The sequence below is a fragment of the Stigmatopora argus genome, chromosome 2, assembly GCF_051989625.1.
Source record: "Stigmatopora argus isolate UIUO_Sarg chromosome 2, RoL_Sarg_1.0, whole genome shotgun sequence".
Taxonomy (NCBI): domain Eukaryota; kingdom Metazoa; phylum Chordata; class Actinopteri; order Syngnathiformes; family Syngnathidae; genus Stigmatopora; species Stigmatopora argus.
Genome location: NC_135388.1, coordinates 6357986 through 6373744, shown reverse-complemented (window position 1 = coordinate 6373744; position 15759 = coordinate 6357986). Strand labels below are relative to the sequence as shown.

General features: G+C 39.7%; 1 protein-coding gene and 1 long non-coding RNA gene across 4 annotated transcripts in view; one reads left to right on the top strand and one right to left on the bottom strand.

The window, feature by feature from the left end:
• The window catches only part of LOC144070504 (uncharacterized), a 50774-nt gene extending 45165 nt beyond the window's left edge, over positions 1–5609 (top strand). The window contains exon 4 of the long non-coding RNA XR_013299364.1: positions 4170–5609. This is a non-coding gene — a long non-coding RNA (uncharacterized LOC144070504). The remainder of the gene's footprint in view (positions 1–4169) is intronic.
• Positions 1–15759, bottom strand: part of cd276 (CD276 molecule) — a 75328-nt gene that overhangs the window by 20731 nt on the left and 38838 nt on the right. For all 3 annotated transcript variants that reach the window (XM_077594958.1, XM_077594954.1, XM_077594953.1), the window contains exons 5-6: positions 6270–6407; positions 4145–4186 (exon numbers count right to left, since the gene is read on the bottom strand). In XM_077594958.1, the coding sequence (XP_077451084.1) occupies positions 4145–4186; positions 6270–6407 (180 nt within the window). The remainder of the gene's footprint in view (positions 1–4144; positions 4187–6269; positions 6408–15759) is intronic.

Here is a 15759-nt window from a genome sequence, read left to right as displayed (position 1 = left end):
GCCGTCTTCCTCTCAATTATGACTAGCCATGTATGCGAGGGACCCAAAGGTCTGTCAAACTAAGTTATGATATAATGATTTTGTAAGCAGGAATGTAACTTTAACAATGTTAAGCCATCATAACAAAGGCTACACTTCCATTTATCCCTCGACATTACTTGAATAAATTGGATATTTTAGTTTACAAAAAATCTTTTGACTTTATGACTGGAAGAGTCTGACTTTGAATTTTCAGCTAAGATATTGTGCAATTCGTGCATTAACACTTTGTATGTTTTTCTGTCCAGCTTTTATAAAAACAATTCCAAGATATAATGACTACAGCAAATGTCTGCATTAATTAAACAAGGCAGCTAATTAAATCTGTCCGTGCTTCTCACTGCAGACAGTGATTGTCCCAACAATAGCAAAAAATAAATAAGAATTCATCTTCCAGTCATTATCCCTAAAAATAAAAGCAGCTATTTTTTCTTATTTTTCGAGCTGTGAAACTGCATGTTGAACCCTACTCCATTTAAAAATTATTAATTAGGCACACCAGTGCAAGGTGTAAAAACTTTGTTGGACGCTTTCTGATGCAGCGTAAATGAGGACAAATGTAGAAAAATGATGGATGTTTAGCTGCTTATTATGTTTTAGTGTTGCGTGGGAATACATTGAGAATTGCCTTTATCACTGACTTTTACTATGTTTTCAAAAGGCAGACATTTCAATCCATTTCTCATACAGGAATCCATTACTTTACACGTGTATGTATACGCAATGTTGTATCCGTAGAATATACTGCAGATGGAAATGCAATAGATATTGATTTCTTCAGTGGCACTTCTTACCACCAACAAGCTATTCAGTTCACAATTATACACACTAGAAAAAAATAAAATAATTGTCCATCCAGTATATTGAAAATGATGCCTGGATTGTGTATCATATTCCCAGAGGCAATTAAAGATGCTGAGGAACATACAGCCAACGTTCCCGGTAGAATATTGAAATTCTGGCAGTAATTCGCTGTGAGCGTAACACTGCGATTCCCTCGAGAAGCATAAGGTGAAGACTCCGTTCCTCGCGCATTAAGGTGTTCTATCTTTATTGCAATTCGTGCTGGCGAATAACTCGATCGACGGGGCAGAAGGGGGATATAAAAAGAACAGAGGTGACTTTGACTGATATGGCCGTCCTTGTTTCTGTCCGTCTGCTACACACAATCACACGCAAATCTCAAGGCCCATTTATCCTAGGACAGAAATAAATGTGCAACTTAAACAGTGTAAAATGTCTGAATAATTCTATACTTGCATATTTATAAGTTGTCCCTCAAATTTGAATATTTCCACCGACCTTTAATGGCTCCCGATACTATGTGGACACAAACCAAGGCCTGCCTCTAACAGGAGCTGCGCTTGAGTGACTCTAGTGCCCTCCAAACACTACATCATGCTCAGATTGCTGAACATGTTGCAGAAACGAGGCGGGGAGGCTGTACGTCGTAGACATATCAGAGGAGGAACAAATGTACTTGGCTGTCTATACTTGTGCTTCTTCACATGTTGAGGCGGAGGTGCACTAGTGGGCTTTCATGTGATGCAATTTGCACAAACGTATAAGTTGTGTGTCTCTTCTCATGTAGTCCTGGTACAAAAATCTTGTTAGGAAAAACTACTGTCTCTAAATTGCCATATGTACCTACTTGACCGAGGAGTAACAAGTAGTGTTTAAAAAAAAAAGCCTCAACCTGGTAGTAGAAATAGTATCTGTTTTACAAGGCGAATGCATCCACGTTGAGCAGACTAGATACTGTGCAGTGGTGAAGGCTCATATAAGCGCACTATGAATCCATTCTTTTGAGCTTTGTTGTTCAACATTATTTGCTACAGCTATAAAGCCAACAAAAGAATGCCTCACCCCAGTACCAATGAATGAGCCCTGCTTCTTGGTTATCACAGCTCATTGTTCCAATCAGGCTGCCTTTGAAAGGAGAGCAGCGCTCTTCTTTGGACAGCTCATTAAGATAACACATGCGGGTTCCCCATCGTCGCCATTAAAGAGGAGCTTGTTTTGGGCGTCTTTGTCTCGGGCAGGAACCTATGCCTTTGTCAGCAAAATTGGAGCCAGATGTCAAAACAAAAGCCGCCTGACTGGAGTGCCTACATGAGCCCATGTCAGAAGGCAAGAGCCATTAGCATGCCTTCAGCATTGCGCCGCCCCACCTCGTCCACCTGGATCGAAACACAACTCGCCTGATGACGAGTAGGAATGAGGGAAAAGACGGCTGCAAGCTGTTGCTGTGATCTGGTCGCACTTTTTGCATCCACGCCTGAACACCCACCCACCCATTTTCATTTGTGCTTAAAGTCCAGCTAAGGGTGAGGCGGCTGACCCCAAGCTTGATGCAGTGAGATCTTTATGAAACATTCATGAGGTATGCAAGATAGAATAGAAAAGTCATTGCACACATTGCTGTCACCACACGGCTTATTAAAATGACATGGTTTTAACTTTACTGTTGGCAGGAGAGGCTAAATAATTCAATCAGACTAAAGGCAGAGTCAAACGACTCTAATGAGATTAATACTTGAAGGAGAAGTGCTAAGGCTGAACATAACCGAGCCCTCTCCCTGTTTCACAGTAGGGGAAGTGTACTTTTCTAAGCATGCCAAGATACCATTGCCTTTGGTTACTTCTCAGGAAGATTTGGGATATTTTTAAAACACAAGAGATACTTGGTGAACTTTGACTTTGAACAATGGTAAACTGTCAAAGGTTTTGTCCATGTTTTTCCCTAACCCGTAACCTTTTACAAGATAAGCAGGGGAGAAAGTGGATTGATGGATACATAACTGAGCAAAAATCAGGAATGTGGTCATTATTTTCTTGCCAAGTCCAAATATGGAGTCTTGGCCTGGCGATCAACTTCTAAAAATGTTTCTTAATTTCCCTGCTGACGTTATGTAACGTGCCTCATCTTTGTTTTCATTCATTGGCCATTTGAATGAAAGTATGAAACTGATTAAGAGGCAGCAAAACTTTAGAAGAATGAGCACTTCAAGGGGCTTTTGGGATGTTCCCTTTCTGGTCCTGTGTAATGTCGCTGTTAAGCTTGTTTTACTCTTTTCACCCCAAAATATCCTGTACAATGGCTCGACTGTAAGTCTTGATATACAAGGCTGCTCTACCACTGCCCATTTGTTGAAACTTGAACATAATGGATTTTACGATGTCGCTTTTGGGGAACGTGTAATGTAAAACAGCTTGTTGGCACCTCCAAATGAGTACATCTGTCTCCATTCAACACACACACGCACACACACTTGACTAAGAATGATGCCAACAGGCTGCTGGACTTTGTGCCTGGAGCAGGTCTCATTTTTTATGTGCATAAATGCTTCATCAGCATTCACTGGCACTTGAGTAAACAAAGTTAACATTCGCTAAGTGCTTTTGTTGGGTCGCACTAACACCTGCCCACCTGCTTAGTTTCTCTAAGTGTCCAACTGCCTTATTGGCTTATTCATCTTGTTGGTTGTCTTTGATAAATAACATTCAAAATTTACATCAATTAGCACGACGTCACGTTTGTTTTCTTTTGTATTCTATCTATTCTATTCTATTGTGAAACCTGCAATTACATTAATATTGGTGTTTGCCATCCTCGTTTCAAATCGCCAATCTTAGCCCACCCATTTACACCCACATTTATACCATAATTATGACCATGACGTGGTAACTTCTCTTGAAGCACTTTGTAGTATGAAAAAGGAAATGAAAAACATTTAAATTTTTGAAGTTGAGTTGAACCAGAATTTTTCAGCGTTATCACAGCATTAATAATAAAACATGATAAATGTAACTGGCCTTTTCCAATTTTTCATCCAACAAATATTTAGCATGTTACACCTGATCTAGTTACACCTGAGCATTTAATAATAAGATTGGGAGATGCCATGAGTATGTGTGAAAGCAGGACAAACGACAAAAGATTTAAGTGTTTGTATGCGTCTGTGTGTCAGTATGTAACTGCTTATTGTACACTGATTTTTTCAACTAGGTCAAGTCTACTAAAGCAGGAACAAACAAAACAATTCTCGATTTAATTGTACCATTGCCATCTTTTGTGGGTGTAAGCAGGTGTGGATTGTCTGACCTGTCTTTGACTCATCTTCTTCTAGTTCCTTGGCCTCTTCAGCTGTGGGAGAAGACAAGAGGATCTCGCATGAGTGAAAGCTAGCAAGCATAATGCAGTTACATCATCAGCAGCCTGCAGTAAGATCAAAGAAGAAGCTGTGATGAGACCGCCTCTATAGCCATCAAGCTCAGCACCACGGTGTCCCATAGCGATACATAGGCACAATCATAGCCGTAGTCAAGTCCAAACATACTAGCATCCATCACGCTCACCAGGAGAGTAAACATATTCGGGAAAACGAAAAAGACGCGCAGTGAATCGTGCACACTACAAAAATTTAGCCGATGGTTACAAATTCGCTCAAAGTTAGAATCCATCCTATTGTTACACATTGGCAGGGGAAAAAAAAGTTGCCGTGTGAAAAACTAAAACCGGCTGATTTCAGCAGGAATATAGGCTGTGTAAACTTTGGTCTAACAACATATTGAACTGCTACCACAAGTGAAAATCATTATTGTCTGTGCCTTCTTTTCCTCTTGGCGAGCCTTGTAGCGCGACCCTCGATCGTCATGGTAACGAGAGTCAGAATTGGAGAAGCAGAAGAGGGATGAAGCAAAGTGGCTTGTTTACATGAAACAGAGCGTGCATCTCCAAACATCACCCCCCCCAAAATAAAAGCAAAAAGCTTGTGGGCAGAAATATAGGGCAAAACCACTAGCTCTGCTGTTATGAGATCCGCTCAGAGTGGAGGAGCCATTTAAATAAAGGTCAGGCGGTGTCTGCGACAGGGCCCAAAGGTTTAAAAATAAATATGGACGCTGCATAGACGTAGAGTGGGGAGAATAAATAGCCCCTCTGAACATTTGGAATCAAATGAAATGAAAAGAAATGTATAATGCACTGCCTCCCCAGTGCAAAGGGCTCTTGGGGTTGCGTGGCCCCCTTTTTGTTGGGCGTAAAGGAGGCGGACGTCCTGAAAGCAGGATTGATTATCTGGTTAGCCACCTTATTGAAATGTAAAGGCGTATGCGAAGTTCTCTTCCACCGACGCTTTGGTGTTTGAAGCGCAGAGCCACGCTACTTTATTCGAATAAGATACAGTCTGATAGAATGACACCGTGTGAGAACGGCTGCGAGGAGGGAGGATTATAATAGAAATCCTATATACCTTGTGAACACCTTGCCCTAATTGTGCTTGTCTTATCTTTAAATGGTGTTCCCGAGCTGAACCGATTGCAGGCGCGTCGCTGTTCGCCACGTGCAGGTAGTGCCGGTGCGAAGGGTCAAAAAAAATGTGGGGGATGTGAGTAAGTCATTTATCTTGCCTGTCTTCTCTGTCAAAATGTATGTGGGCCTTCACAGCGAATATCACAACAGAAAAGGTAGGGGTCTGCAGTTGGCAGTGAAAGTTGGGGCATTTCGGGAGATAACATTCCCTTACGATTTTTTTTTTTCAAATGTACTTTGTATACGGAGCAGAAGCTATTCAATGAAGTTATTCTACCAATAATCTAATTGATTAATATTGAGGTCAGCATTTATTTTGCATTATGAAAAAAAAACAATGAGAAAGGAGCAAAAGCAAACTACCATATATGCAAAGAAATAGATATACCGTATTTTCACGACTATAAGGTGCACCGCTTTATAAGGCGCACCCTCAATGAATTACACATTTTAATGTTTTTCCATATACAAGGCGCACTGGATTATAAGGCGCCCTGTCTATTTTGGAGAAAATTTAAGACTTTTAAGTGCGCCTTATAGTCGTGAAAATATGGTAAGTTGAAGTTATATTTTGGAGTGATTAAACAAATGTCAGCTAATAAATTCATTGTTTTCGTTAGTTAGTTATATAGAGCCTTTTGTTTAGTTTTCTTGAGAAGCATTTTCAGGGGCCATAAAATATGTTCTATCTAAAACCTGTTCTTTCTCATGAAAGCTTTGAATACTTTCAAGTACAACATTGGAATTTTTATGAATGAAAAATGGCCCTAACACTGGAAACTAGCAATTGAAAGTTTAAGTAAAAGCTTTCACGTTTTAACCAACCCATGAAGATGACATATTAACATGAAGCCGGTTGGTAAGACATCATTAGAGAGATGTGAGAATGCCCAACGGTGCCGAACGGCCTCCTCACCTTCTCTCCTGGCCTCCTCGCAGCTCTCCTTGATCTTCCTGCGGCAGACGGCGGCCAGCGCCACAAGCAGGACCAGCAGGCACACGGCGAGGCCGATGGTCACCCACAGCGCCACGGGGGGGAATGCGATGTTTTGACCTGAAGCAAAGTTCAGAGAGTTAGAATTTAAATAAGTTCTAGAAGGGAAAACATGGCCCTGACTGACAGATCTATTTTAATCAAACTCTTGGAGAGTTCTACTTGAAGTAGTTTGTTTGGTCAGATGTGAACATGATAATAAAAATGTAATTAATCTTTCTTAGTTCATTCCACTTGGCTATAAACCAAATCTGTAGCACTGGCATTGATGTTTTATGTCATCAATCTCCCTCAGAAATCAGGTTTTATCCTAGTTTGCTTAATGGTGATGGAATAATGGATTTATTCACTTTCTTGTAATAAATGGCATTATCATTATTTTAACAAATTGACTTTTTACAGCTATCAGCATGCCCAAAAACATGATATTTTTGCAAATATTTTGGTAAAAATGACCTACAGCACTATCAATCCTTTCACATATTCCTCATTTCAACAAAAACAATGTATAACTTACACTACAAGTCAATTCTGCAACATGTACCAGTTATTTTATGTTATTTTTTCATGCCGTGTGAAAAATAAAATTCTGATGCATCAAACCAGACCTGGGCTCATTTTTATGTGGATAAGAATTTGATATCTATCGACACCTCTGCAGTCTGAACATTGATCGGAGTGAAAGTGACATATGCATCATTGACAGGTGAATTATGACACTACAGTTCGACAAAACAAAAACCAGGCATGAATTTACTTCTGCAGACACTACAAGCAAATGTGCATGCATGTCAGTTGACGGTTGCATTCCATTTTACACTGCAAGTTGCATATGTTTCTGAACAAACAGTATTAAAAAAACTAAATTAACCAAATTTGACAGCATCACGCCATTAGGTATGAACATAGCCCTAATCTCAGTTTCGCTTATAGGCATTAAATTGGTTAGATGTATTTGCGTACGTTCAATATTTATGTACAACGCAATGCTAGAGCAAATGTCAAAAGTTGGAGCTGAGCATGGGTTTTTCTCTGCACAGTAACAATAACGATTTCCCACTATTTGACAGCCTTAGCGGTTAGCATGTTCAAAGCCAATGGAAGCATGAGTCAACCTTTTGGTTTTAGTGGTAAGAGCCTCCTAAGAACCAGAGTCCAGATGGCCGATTGTGGTTATTTCACTCAAACAGCATTGGCACAGCATTAAGCAAGCTGGAGCTTGCCTTCTGCCGTTGAGCTTCCGATGAAGGGCATTTTTTGTGCATTATCTCCAACAGGGATCAGGACACAAACACAATTATGCATATTAAGACATAAATTGTGTTTTTAATTAATGCTTTTTCGACACAGCTCTCTTGTAAAATCACATAAAAGTGAGTTACGGTGTTTCAGCTAAGGGCAAACTGATGAGTGGAAGCAAAAAAAAAAAAGAAAAAAAACATGGTCAGCAGGAAAAAAAAAACTATATCAGAGACAGACAAATTTCCCCAGAGTATTCAACCGAACAGAGGGAGAAGAAAAGAAAACAGGCAAGCCAGTGAATGGCTATGAGCCTGGCGAAAGCACAAACATGCCTCCTTCAGAGAATACCCGTTCTGGCCAGATAATAACGGAGGGTGGTAGAAGAAAAAACAAAAAAGGAGAAAAATCGCTGGCTTTGAAAAGAGGAAATGATGAAGCATCTGCAAAGACTTGGCATGGAATCTCAAGGCAACCAGTCAAGGCTTTATACAGTGAAGCCAAGATGGAGGGCAAACAGAGGGGATCCTTCCCAGAGATGAGCCTCCATCAGAAGCGCACCATCTGACGACAGGAAACCATTGTTGTCTTGTGCGTCTCTCAAAAGATGTAATGAAAGGAGTTTATCATTGACGTAACACACTGTGCCACATTATAATAAGTAGGCAAATTCAGTCCGATAGTGACGTGCATTGGTTTAAAAAAAATACTTGCACTATCCAAAAATAGAAACACTTTTAGTAGTACAATTTGGCTGCAAGGAATCGCATGCTGGATTACGGCATATGATGGTTGCCATAGAGCACAGATGTCAAAGTGGCGGCCCGCGGGCCATATCTGGCCCGCCGCATCATTTTGTGTGGCCCGAGAAAGTAAATGATGAGTGCCAACTTTCGGTTTTATGATGAAATTCAAATGAAGATTGAAGATTGTTTCCTGTGTTTCCTCATTTTAAATCAATAATTGCAAACAATTTGTACTAATTTGAATGTCCAAAAAAGATCTATCGATTAGCACGATCGAGAAAGCTGTCAGTTTATTAATCGATTAATTTTGGCAGCCTAGTTGGAAGACATAACGGCCCTCCGAATGTAATCGAAACTACCACGTGGCCCGCGACAAAAAATGAGTTTGACACCCCTGCTAGAACTGCTAGTTCTAACTGAGATTTTAGCGACTCTCTATGGCATAGAGTCGCTAAAATCTCAGTTAGAACTAGCAGTTAAAATCATTATTATCAGCATTTGACTGTTTTAACCAGGCCACATCATCACATGACAACAAGTGGTCTATAAAAGGAATTGTATCATAATGTTTGGAATAAAAAAAAAACTCTGAACTTTGAACAGAATCTGCCAACATATCTTACGCGTTAGGGAATTGATGGCTCACACAATGTCATGACATCATTTCAAGACCTTTATCCCACCAAAATGAATCCTGCTGTGTATTTTATATTTGAGCCGTGTTGTTGCTGCCGAGTGAATTAAATCTTTTCAAGTCAGAGGTGGCATTTTGATGAGGCTTGGTGAATGCCAGCCCACCAGGAGTGTTGATACAGGGGCTCGCTGTCCACCAAGCCCTCCATTCTTTGTTACTTAAAAGATGGCCGCCTGAGAGCCTCATTGAATCTGCAGACAAATGTGCATGCAAGTGGAATAATCTCAATGATATATCTCCAAGTCGCATAAGTATGACACACACACACACATACACACCATACACACACATACACACCATACACACAGACGTCTCACTTTTCTTCAGAGTGAAGATGATCTTGTGCTTTTCGGATTGCGCCGTCTTTCTCATTCCCTTTTATTTTCACACTTTCTTGGCCACATTCTCCCTCCCTCAAGGCGGACTGATAAAGACAAATGCCACAGTCGGCTATCATTGCCACGCCGAGGCCCAAAGGGCTGCGAGATCATATTTTTCTTCTTCTCTTGTTTGATGATGTGATTCTGTTTTCTTCAGAAATAGATTTGTCTCTAATGGCTTTGTTTACCTAGCCTCTATTCCCTTCTGTGCGAGGGAATGGATGGAGTGCCTTGGACATTACCTGCTGCTGCAGCTTTTATATGCACTGGCACCAAACAAGCTTCCCTTTATAGGTCTGTATCGCTAAATAGTTTGGATAATTGAGAGGGAAAAAAAGTACATACATTGTCCAGCCATCTGTCTGTATAATGTCATGACAACTAGAAATCTGTATTTGGAGGCAAGGATGTTGCCATATGGCAAAAGGGAAAGTATTAATCTCCCATGTACCATGTTTGTCTGTCACCATCATCATTAAAGTTGCAGCCAAAGTACATCTTTAAATTTTTAATTCGCAAGACTACAGAAGACTTCAATCCAATTTACATAGCATTAGCATCTGTCCTTTTTGGGATGGCAGTGAGCTGTAGAACTGAAGTCTTACTCTGGGTTTTACATCCTGTGCATGTAGGTGGATTAGACATTTTCTGGAAAAAAAATGAATTAAAAAAAATCTCTATTTTAAAAACACTGTCCTGGAGTCCCTAATGCTGTCGGAATTTGGCTTTTTGTCAACTTGAGCGTTGCGAAGGTATACAACAAAGTTATGAATATTTTAATGACAGCCTGAAATTTGTTGAATGTTGTTTTCATTATTAAACACATTTGGATTCTCATAAGGGGCCAGGCAGCTTTGTTTCAACTACCTCAAAGCTGGATGCACTACAGCTATCGAAAGGTCTTTCAACAGAATGCTTCTGTATTTGAGTAATATTTAACAGAGTAGAAGTCTGTGTAATCAGTAACGTGGCTAATTTTCCAAACAGTTCGGTAAATACATTCCTCATTATCAAAACCAATGCAATACTCTATAAGGCTAACTTATTTCCAAAGATTGTGTTCATCAAACTCCCGGTAATAAAGCCTAACATATTTTCTCGTATATAAGCCACCCCCACATATAAGCTGCACCCTTAAAATTGCCTTAAAATTTTACAATTTCTCACGTATAAGCCTCCCCCTGGTTCACAATTTTCACCTCCATATTCATGGTTTTAATAGGGAGTACAAATGTGTTACTTTGAAGGAAAAATCTTAAGAAAAATCATCGCACATGGTATTTCTGAGATACTGTTTGAATCAAAAGCACATTATTAGGGTCACTATCATAAGGAAGTTAGTAATTCATCCAGTAATGGTTGTTTTACTGCAAAACAGAAAATAACCAACAAATAGTAAATTTTAATTTGCCGACATCTACTGGTGAAAAAGTACAGCAATGCTGTAAGTCTTGTGCGCATATAAGCCGTACCCTTGATTCAGTCATCATTTTTTTTAGTTACACATATGGCATATGTGCGAGAAAATACGCGATTATTACGACTTCAGTCATCACAAATTCACTTCGCGATTTTTTCTACTATTAATTATTTTAAAAAATATATTATTTTGTCTGGTCTACATTTACCACAATATTCGAGGGATTACAGTACTATAGGAAAATTATATTAGAAGTACCCGACACTTCGACTAAAGTCGCCGGAGTGTCCACAATGTCTTTAAAATAAAATAAAAATATGTAAAGTGCTAATTTTGATGTTACATGGATTTCTTTCGTTACGGTCAAACCACACTACCCAGAGTAAACCACATGAGCTTCACAAAGAAACTCATGGGATGCAAGAATGTATTGTTAATGATGTTGTTTGTTATGGTGAGCAAAACCACAGTTTATCTTATTTTGTCAGCTGGATTACAGGTGCAGCATTGCCTTTGGGTGTTTTGTATTTTAAAAGGCCACAACAGACAGCTATGTTAAAAATAGATGTTTAACAGGACCAGGCAACAGTATGATAAAATGCTACTTCCTTATGGTGCCTCTAACATCCACAGTGAGACATAAGCCCTCCTTATTCTCAGGAAGACACAAGAGACCCACAAGGGGCCATTTCAGGTGTTGTTTAGACTTCAGTAAAAGCGAGTCCCACAATTTCCAGGCATATTTTAATAGCCTGGGTGTTTTCTTTTACACCTTTAGTGGACTAAAGTGGTTCAAAGACGCCCTTGCCTGTCATTTTGGAGGTGCCACGTGATGACGATGGGGATCAAAGCTGTTTTTTAATACCGACTGTCAGTTCACCTGCCTGGGAGAAGCGTCGGCTCTTTAGCTGTGACCAAAGGGGAACAAGGTCCCCCGACAGAGCGATGGCTTCGGGCTAAAGAACAACCCAAAAGCTCATTGTTGACGAGCTGACTGAAAAAAAGAGTCAATCAGACTCAATTTACAACTTGATTTCATTCAAGTCGAAACAAAGAGAGGCGATTGTTGGGCACAAGGGTCTTGGCTAGTTGTTAAATTCAGAGCCCAGTTTAATGTCTAGGAGACAGCAACTTGGGTTAAATTCCTTGAAAGCCCATACCATTTAGAGTTGGACCAAAATTTTAAGACAAACTAAAGACATCAATCACAATGCTTTCTCACTTCATTTGCAACAGCACAGCATTCATTCTTATTTCAATTTTAGTTTTTTTTCTTCCACAAACAGGACGGTGTAGTGGCTGGCCAGGAAATTTGTACATTCTAAATGCTAGGCAACAAAAAACAAAAGAACAAAAAAGGCAAGTCATGTGTGTGTGCACTTTTTACAGTGTAGACCTTACGAAGAAAGTGTGTTGTCCATTTCTGAAAAGGAAGATGTAACAATCTATATTTACTTTTGTAAATCTGCTTCTGTGCATCCTTTTAAAAGGTCTAATAAGTCCATTACGGCTATTTCCATTTGTGTTGCGGCCCTTTTTTTTGCAATGCATTTGAATTCGCAAATTGCCTGACATTTCACGCCCACCGTAGTAAGGTGGTGAAATTTACTGGAAATTACCAGGAAATAAGCAGTCTCCCATTTGATGCAGGAAAAAACACAAGGGGTATTCAAGCCTGAATGTCCAGCAATTGAGTGCTTCAATGTCATGATAGAAAGAGACTGTAGCCATGTGGATGATGAACTCTGGTTGGTTGTAATAAACGCACAGAGGGGAGAGGGAGATTTCTGTTAATACCGATTAACTGCTGTTTATACTTGAATGAAAAATGTATCACGTGAAAATGTTACCTAAAAGTAGGACTGTGAATAAATAAATACTTCTCATCTCATCTTATTTTCTGAACAGCTTTATCCTCACTGGGGGTGCTGGAGCCTATCCCAGCTGACTTCGGGCCAGAGGCAAGGGACACCCTGAATTGGTGGCCAGCCAATCGCAGGGCACATTGAGAAACAACAACCATTCACCCTCACACTCATACCTAGGGGCAATTTAGAGTGTCCAATCAGCCTACCATGCATGTCTTTGGAATGTGGGAGGAAACCGGAGGACCCGGAGAAAACCCACGCAAGCCCGGGGAGAACATGCAAACTCCACACAGGTGGACCGACCTGCTTTTGAACCCCGGTCTCCCACTGTTAGGCCGACGCGCTAACCACTCAACCGCCGGGCCGCCCTGTGTAAACAATTTTCTTCTATTTTTAGCCACGACAAACCATGCATTCATTCATTCAAACAGCGCAGTGGGAACAAGATGGAACCGTAAAGTGAATGAGATGTAAAACTCAGTGAGACAAAACAAGAGTTTGCGCTTAAATCACAATGACCTAACACTGGGGTTGTGATTGATGTGTTCCACCTCAAAAAGTAGTGGCTTGCCAACACAGTGATTTAAGGTTCTACATCAAAGTCCTATGCGGTGAAAAGAGCGGCGGAACAATAAAATATAAATAAATAAAAGCCGACAGCTTTTGTGATGGAAGGCAGGCGGAATGAAAAACACGCAGATGAATATAAGGACAAATGATGTTAACTTATTCTCAGATGTAGTCTGGTGATAACCTTAAAACTGTTCATCAAATCCAGAAAAGCCCTTTCCATTAAACCCAAGTATTTTTCCAATTATTCAAGGGACACCTACGCCATTTGGAGAGTGAAAGACTACAAGGTGACTTATATAGGAAGAAAAAAATGGCAAACGGAGATGGATGGAAACTGTTTTCTATCCTCTTTTTTTTCCATTTCAACACGTTGCCTCTTTAGTAAGATGGAAGTTCAGTGTTTTATTGGCATACTGAGAAGTGGTGCGCTTATTGCACGTAAACCCTTACGTTGAATTACTAATGTAGTTTGTTTGATAATATTGCCTATCTTTCAAAAAACCTGGTTTTGTCACAAGAAGGCACCCACAAACTATTTTTAGAGCTCATATAAATCATTGGCTGCCATTAACCGTGACCGGACGTTTGGTCGAACGGACGTTTGGTAGAACGGACGTTTGGTCGAACGGACGTTTGGTAGAATGGACGTTTGGTAGAACGGACGTTTGGTCGCCAGGTTCGCTCGCTGTCAAATTATGACAGAGTTTACTGTTGATATTTTGATATTAGATATTTGGATATTAAACTCCCTCTCTCTCTCTCATGATTATAATTTTGAGAGCTGCTTTCAACAGTAACAACCCGGCGACCAAGCGTCCGTTCTACCAAACGTCCGTTCTACCAAACGTCCGTTCTACCAAACGTCCGGGGACCAAACGTCCGTTCTACCAAACGTCCGGGGACCAAACGTCCGGGTACCAAACGTCCGGGTACCAAACGTCTTTCGACGAAACGTCCGGGTACCGCCATAAATAATGCTAGACGTCCAATCCATTTTGACTAGAGGAGGCTAACGGAAAATGAGCGCTGCCAACTTTCCCCGTCAATTGGGTTGGACGTCCATTGTTGAATTCTCTGAAATAAAAAAAAACATGTAAATGTTAAAGTGCTACTTAGTGTATGTATTCTTTTTACATATTTTTTAAACTCATTTATTTTTTCCTAAAAAAATATGTGACTATAATATTGATACGATTTCCACATATGGTCTTATTGGGGTTACGTTTTTTTTTAAATTTTAAATTGCCAAAAATAGTCACTGGGCCTACAAAAAGGTTAAAATGGGTGTTTTATGCATTAGTAAAAATATATGTTTCTGAAGCTGCTATTTTTGTTGTTTTTTTTTTTTAAAGGGGGACTTTAAAGGTCATCTGCTGGCACTGGTGGTAGTTCGAGGAGGAGTTGAGTCAGACAAGATTAAGCTGAATAAAAAAGCACGTAATAAGGTCTTGCGTATGAGGGAAAAAATAAGGAACAAGTTTATCCCTAATAGTCATTTTATTTGGTATTGTAAATCAGATGAATTGTAACATGAATTTCCAATGATAGCCCATCAGCATTTTGGTAAATGAACACTACCGGCAACAATTTGGGGAAATATGGTTTCATTTTGACAATGCAAAGGATTATTAATTATGAGGTTGTATGGTAAGGTCATCTACCCTGAAGTCACACATTAATGATCCACAGGTGAATAATTTCAGTCAGACAAGGGTCAAACCCTGCAGGCTAGCTCTCATTAACATTCGCTAAAACTGAGCTAGGAGACATTAGTTTTGCATGCTTTTGCAGTCTTATGACAATTTTTAGTATAATGACATTTTCCAAGTCTCCATGTGCATAAGTGTGAAGGTTTGAGTTTGAGTTTTGCATGCTGTTGCAGTCTTATGACAATATGTAATATAATGACATTTTCCAAGTCTCCAAGTGTGAAAGTTTGAGTTTGATTTATTTAATGAGGGGCAGCACATATTAATGAACATAATCATGTAAATGAACTTTTATATGTAAATATGTAAGATTGTAGCCGAGGGCTAATTACCATCTTTAGTCCCTTGTGCTTTTCAAATGATTTTTTAAACTGTTTTTAACATGGCAACATAGCAAAAGGCTGATTAACAGTTTTTAAGGTACATGCTCAGATTTGTAAAAAAATGGGAAACCCATTTTTAGCTCATTAAAGCAAACATTTGTCCTCATTTTGAAATGTTCTTGTTAAATGGGATTCATATGAAACAGCAAGTGAAAGTTAATTTTAGGCAAGTGGTAACAGAGGTGGAATGCCAGTTCGAGAGTCTGTGACAGTGGTGTTAAGTTTAACACCTTGCACACACTTGCCTGTCTGACGTGTCGAAAGGAGTTGTATCTGTCACTCTGGTAGATGCTGCTGAAGGTGTCATTTATTTTCAGATTGCCTTGCGTGTGAAAGCATTTAAATCTAATATCCCAGTTTGCTCAGTTCTTTGAAAAAAAGGATACAAAGTAAATATGTT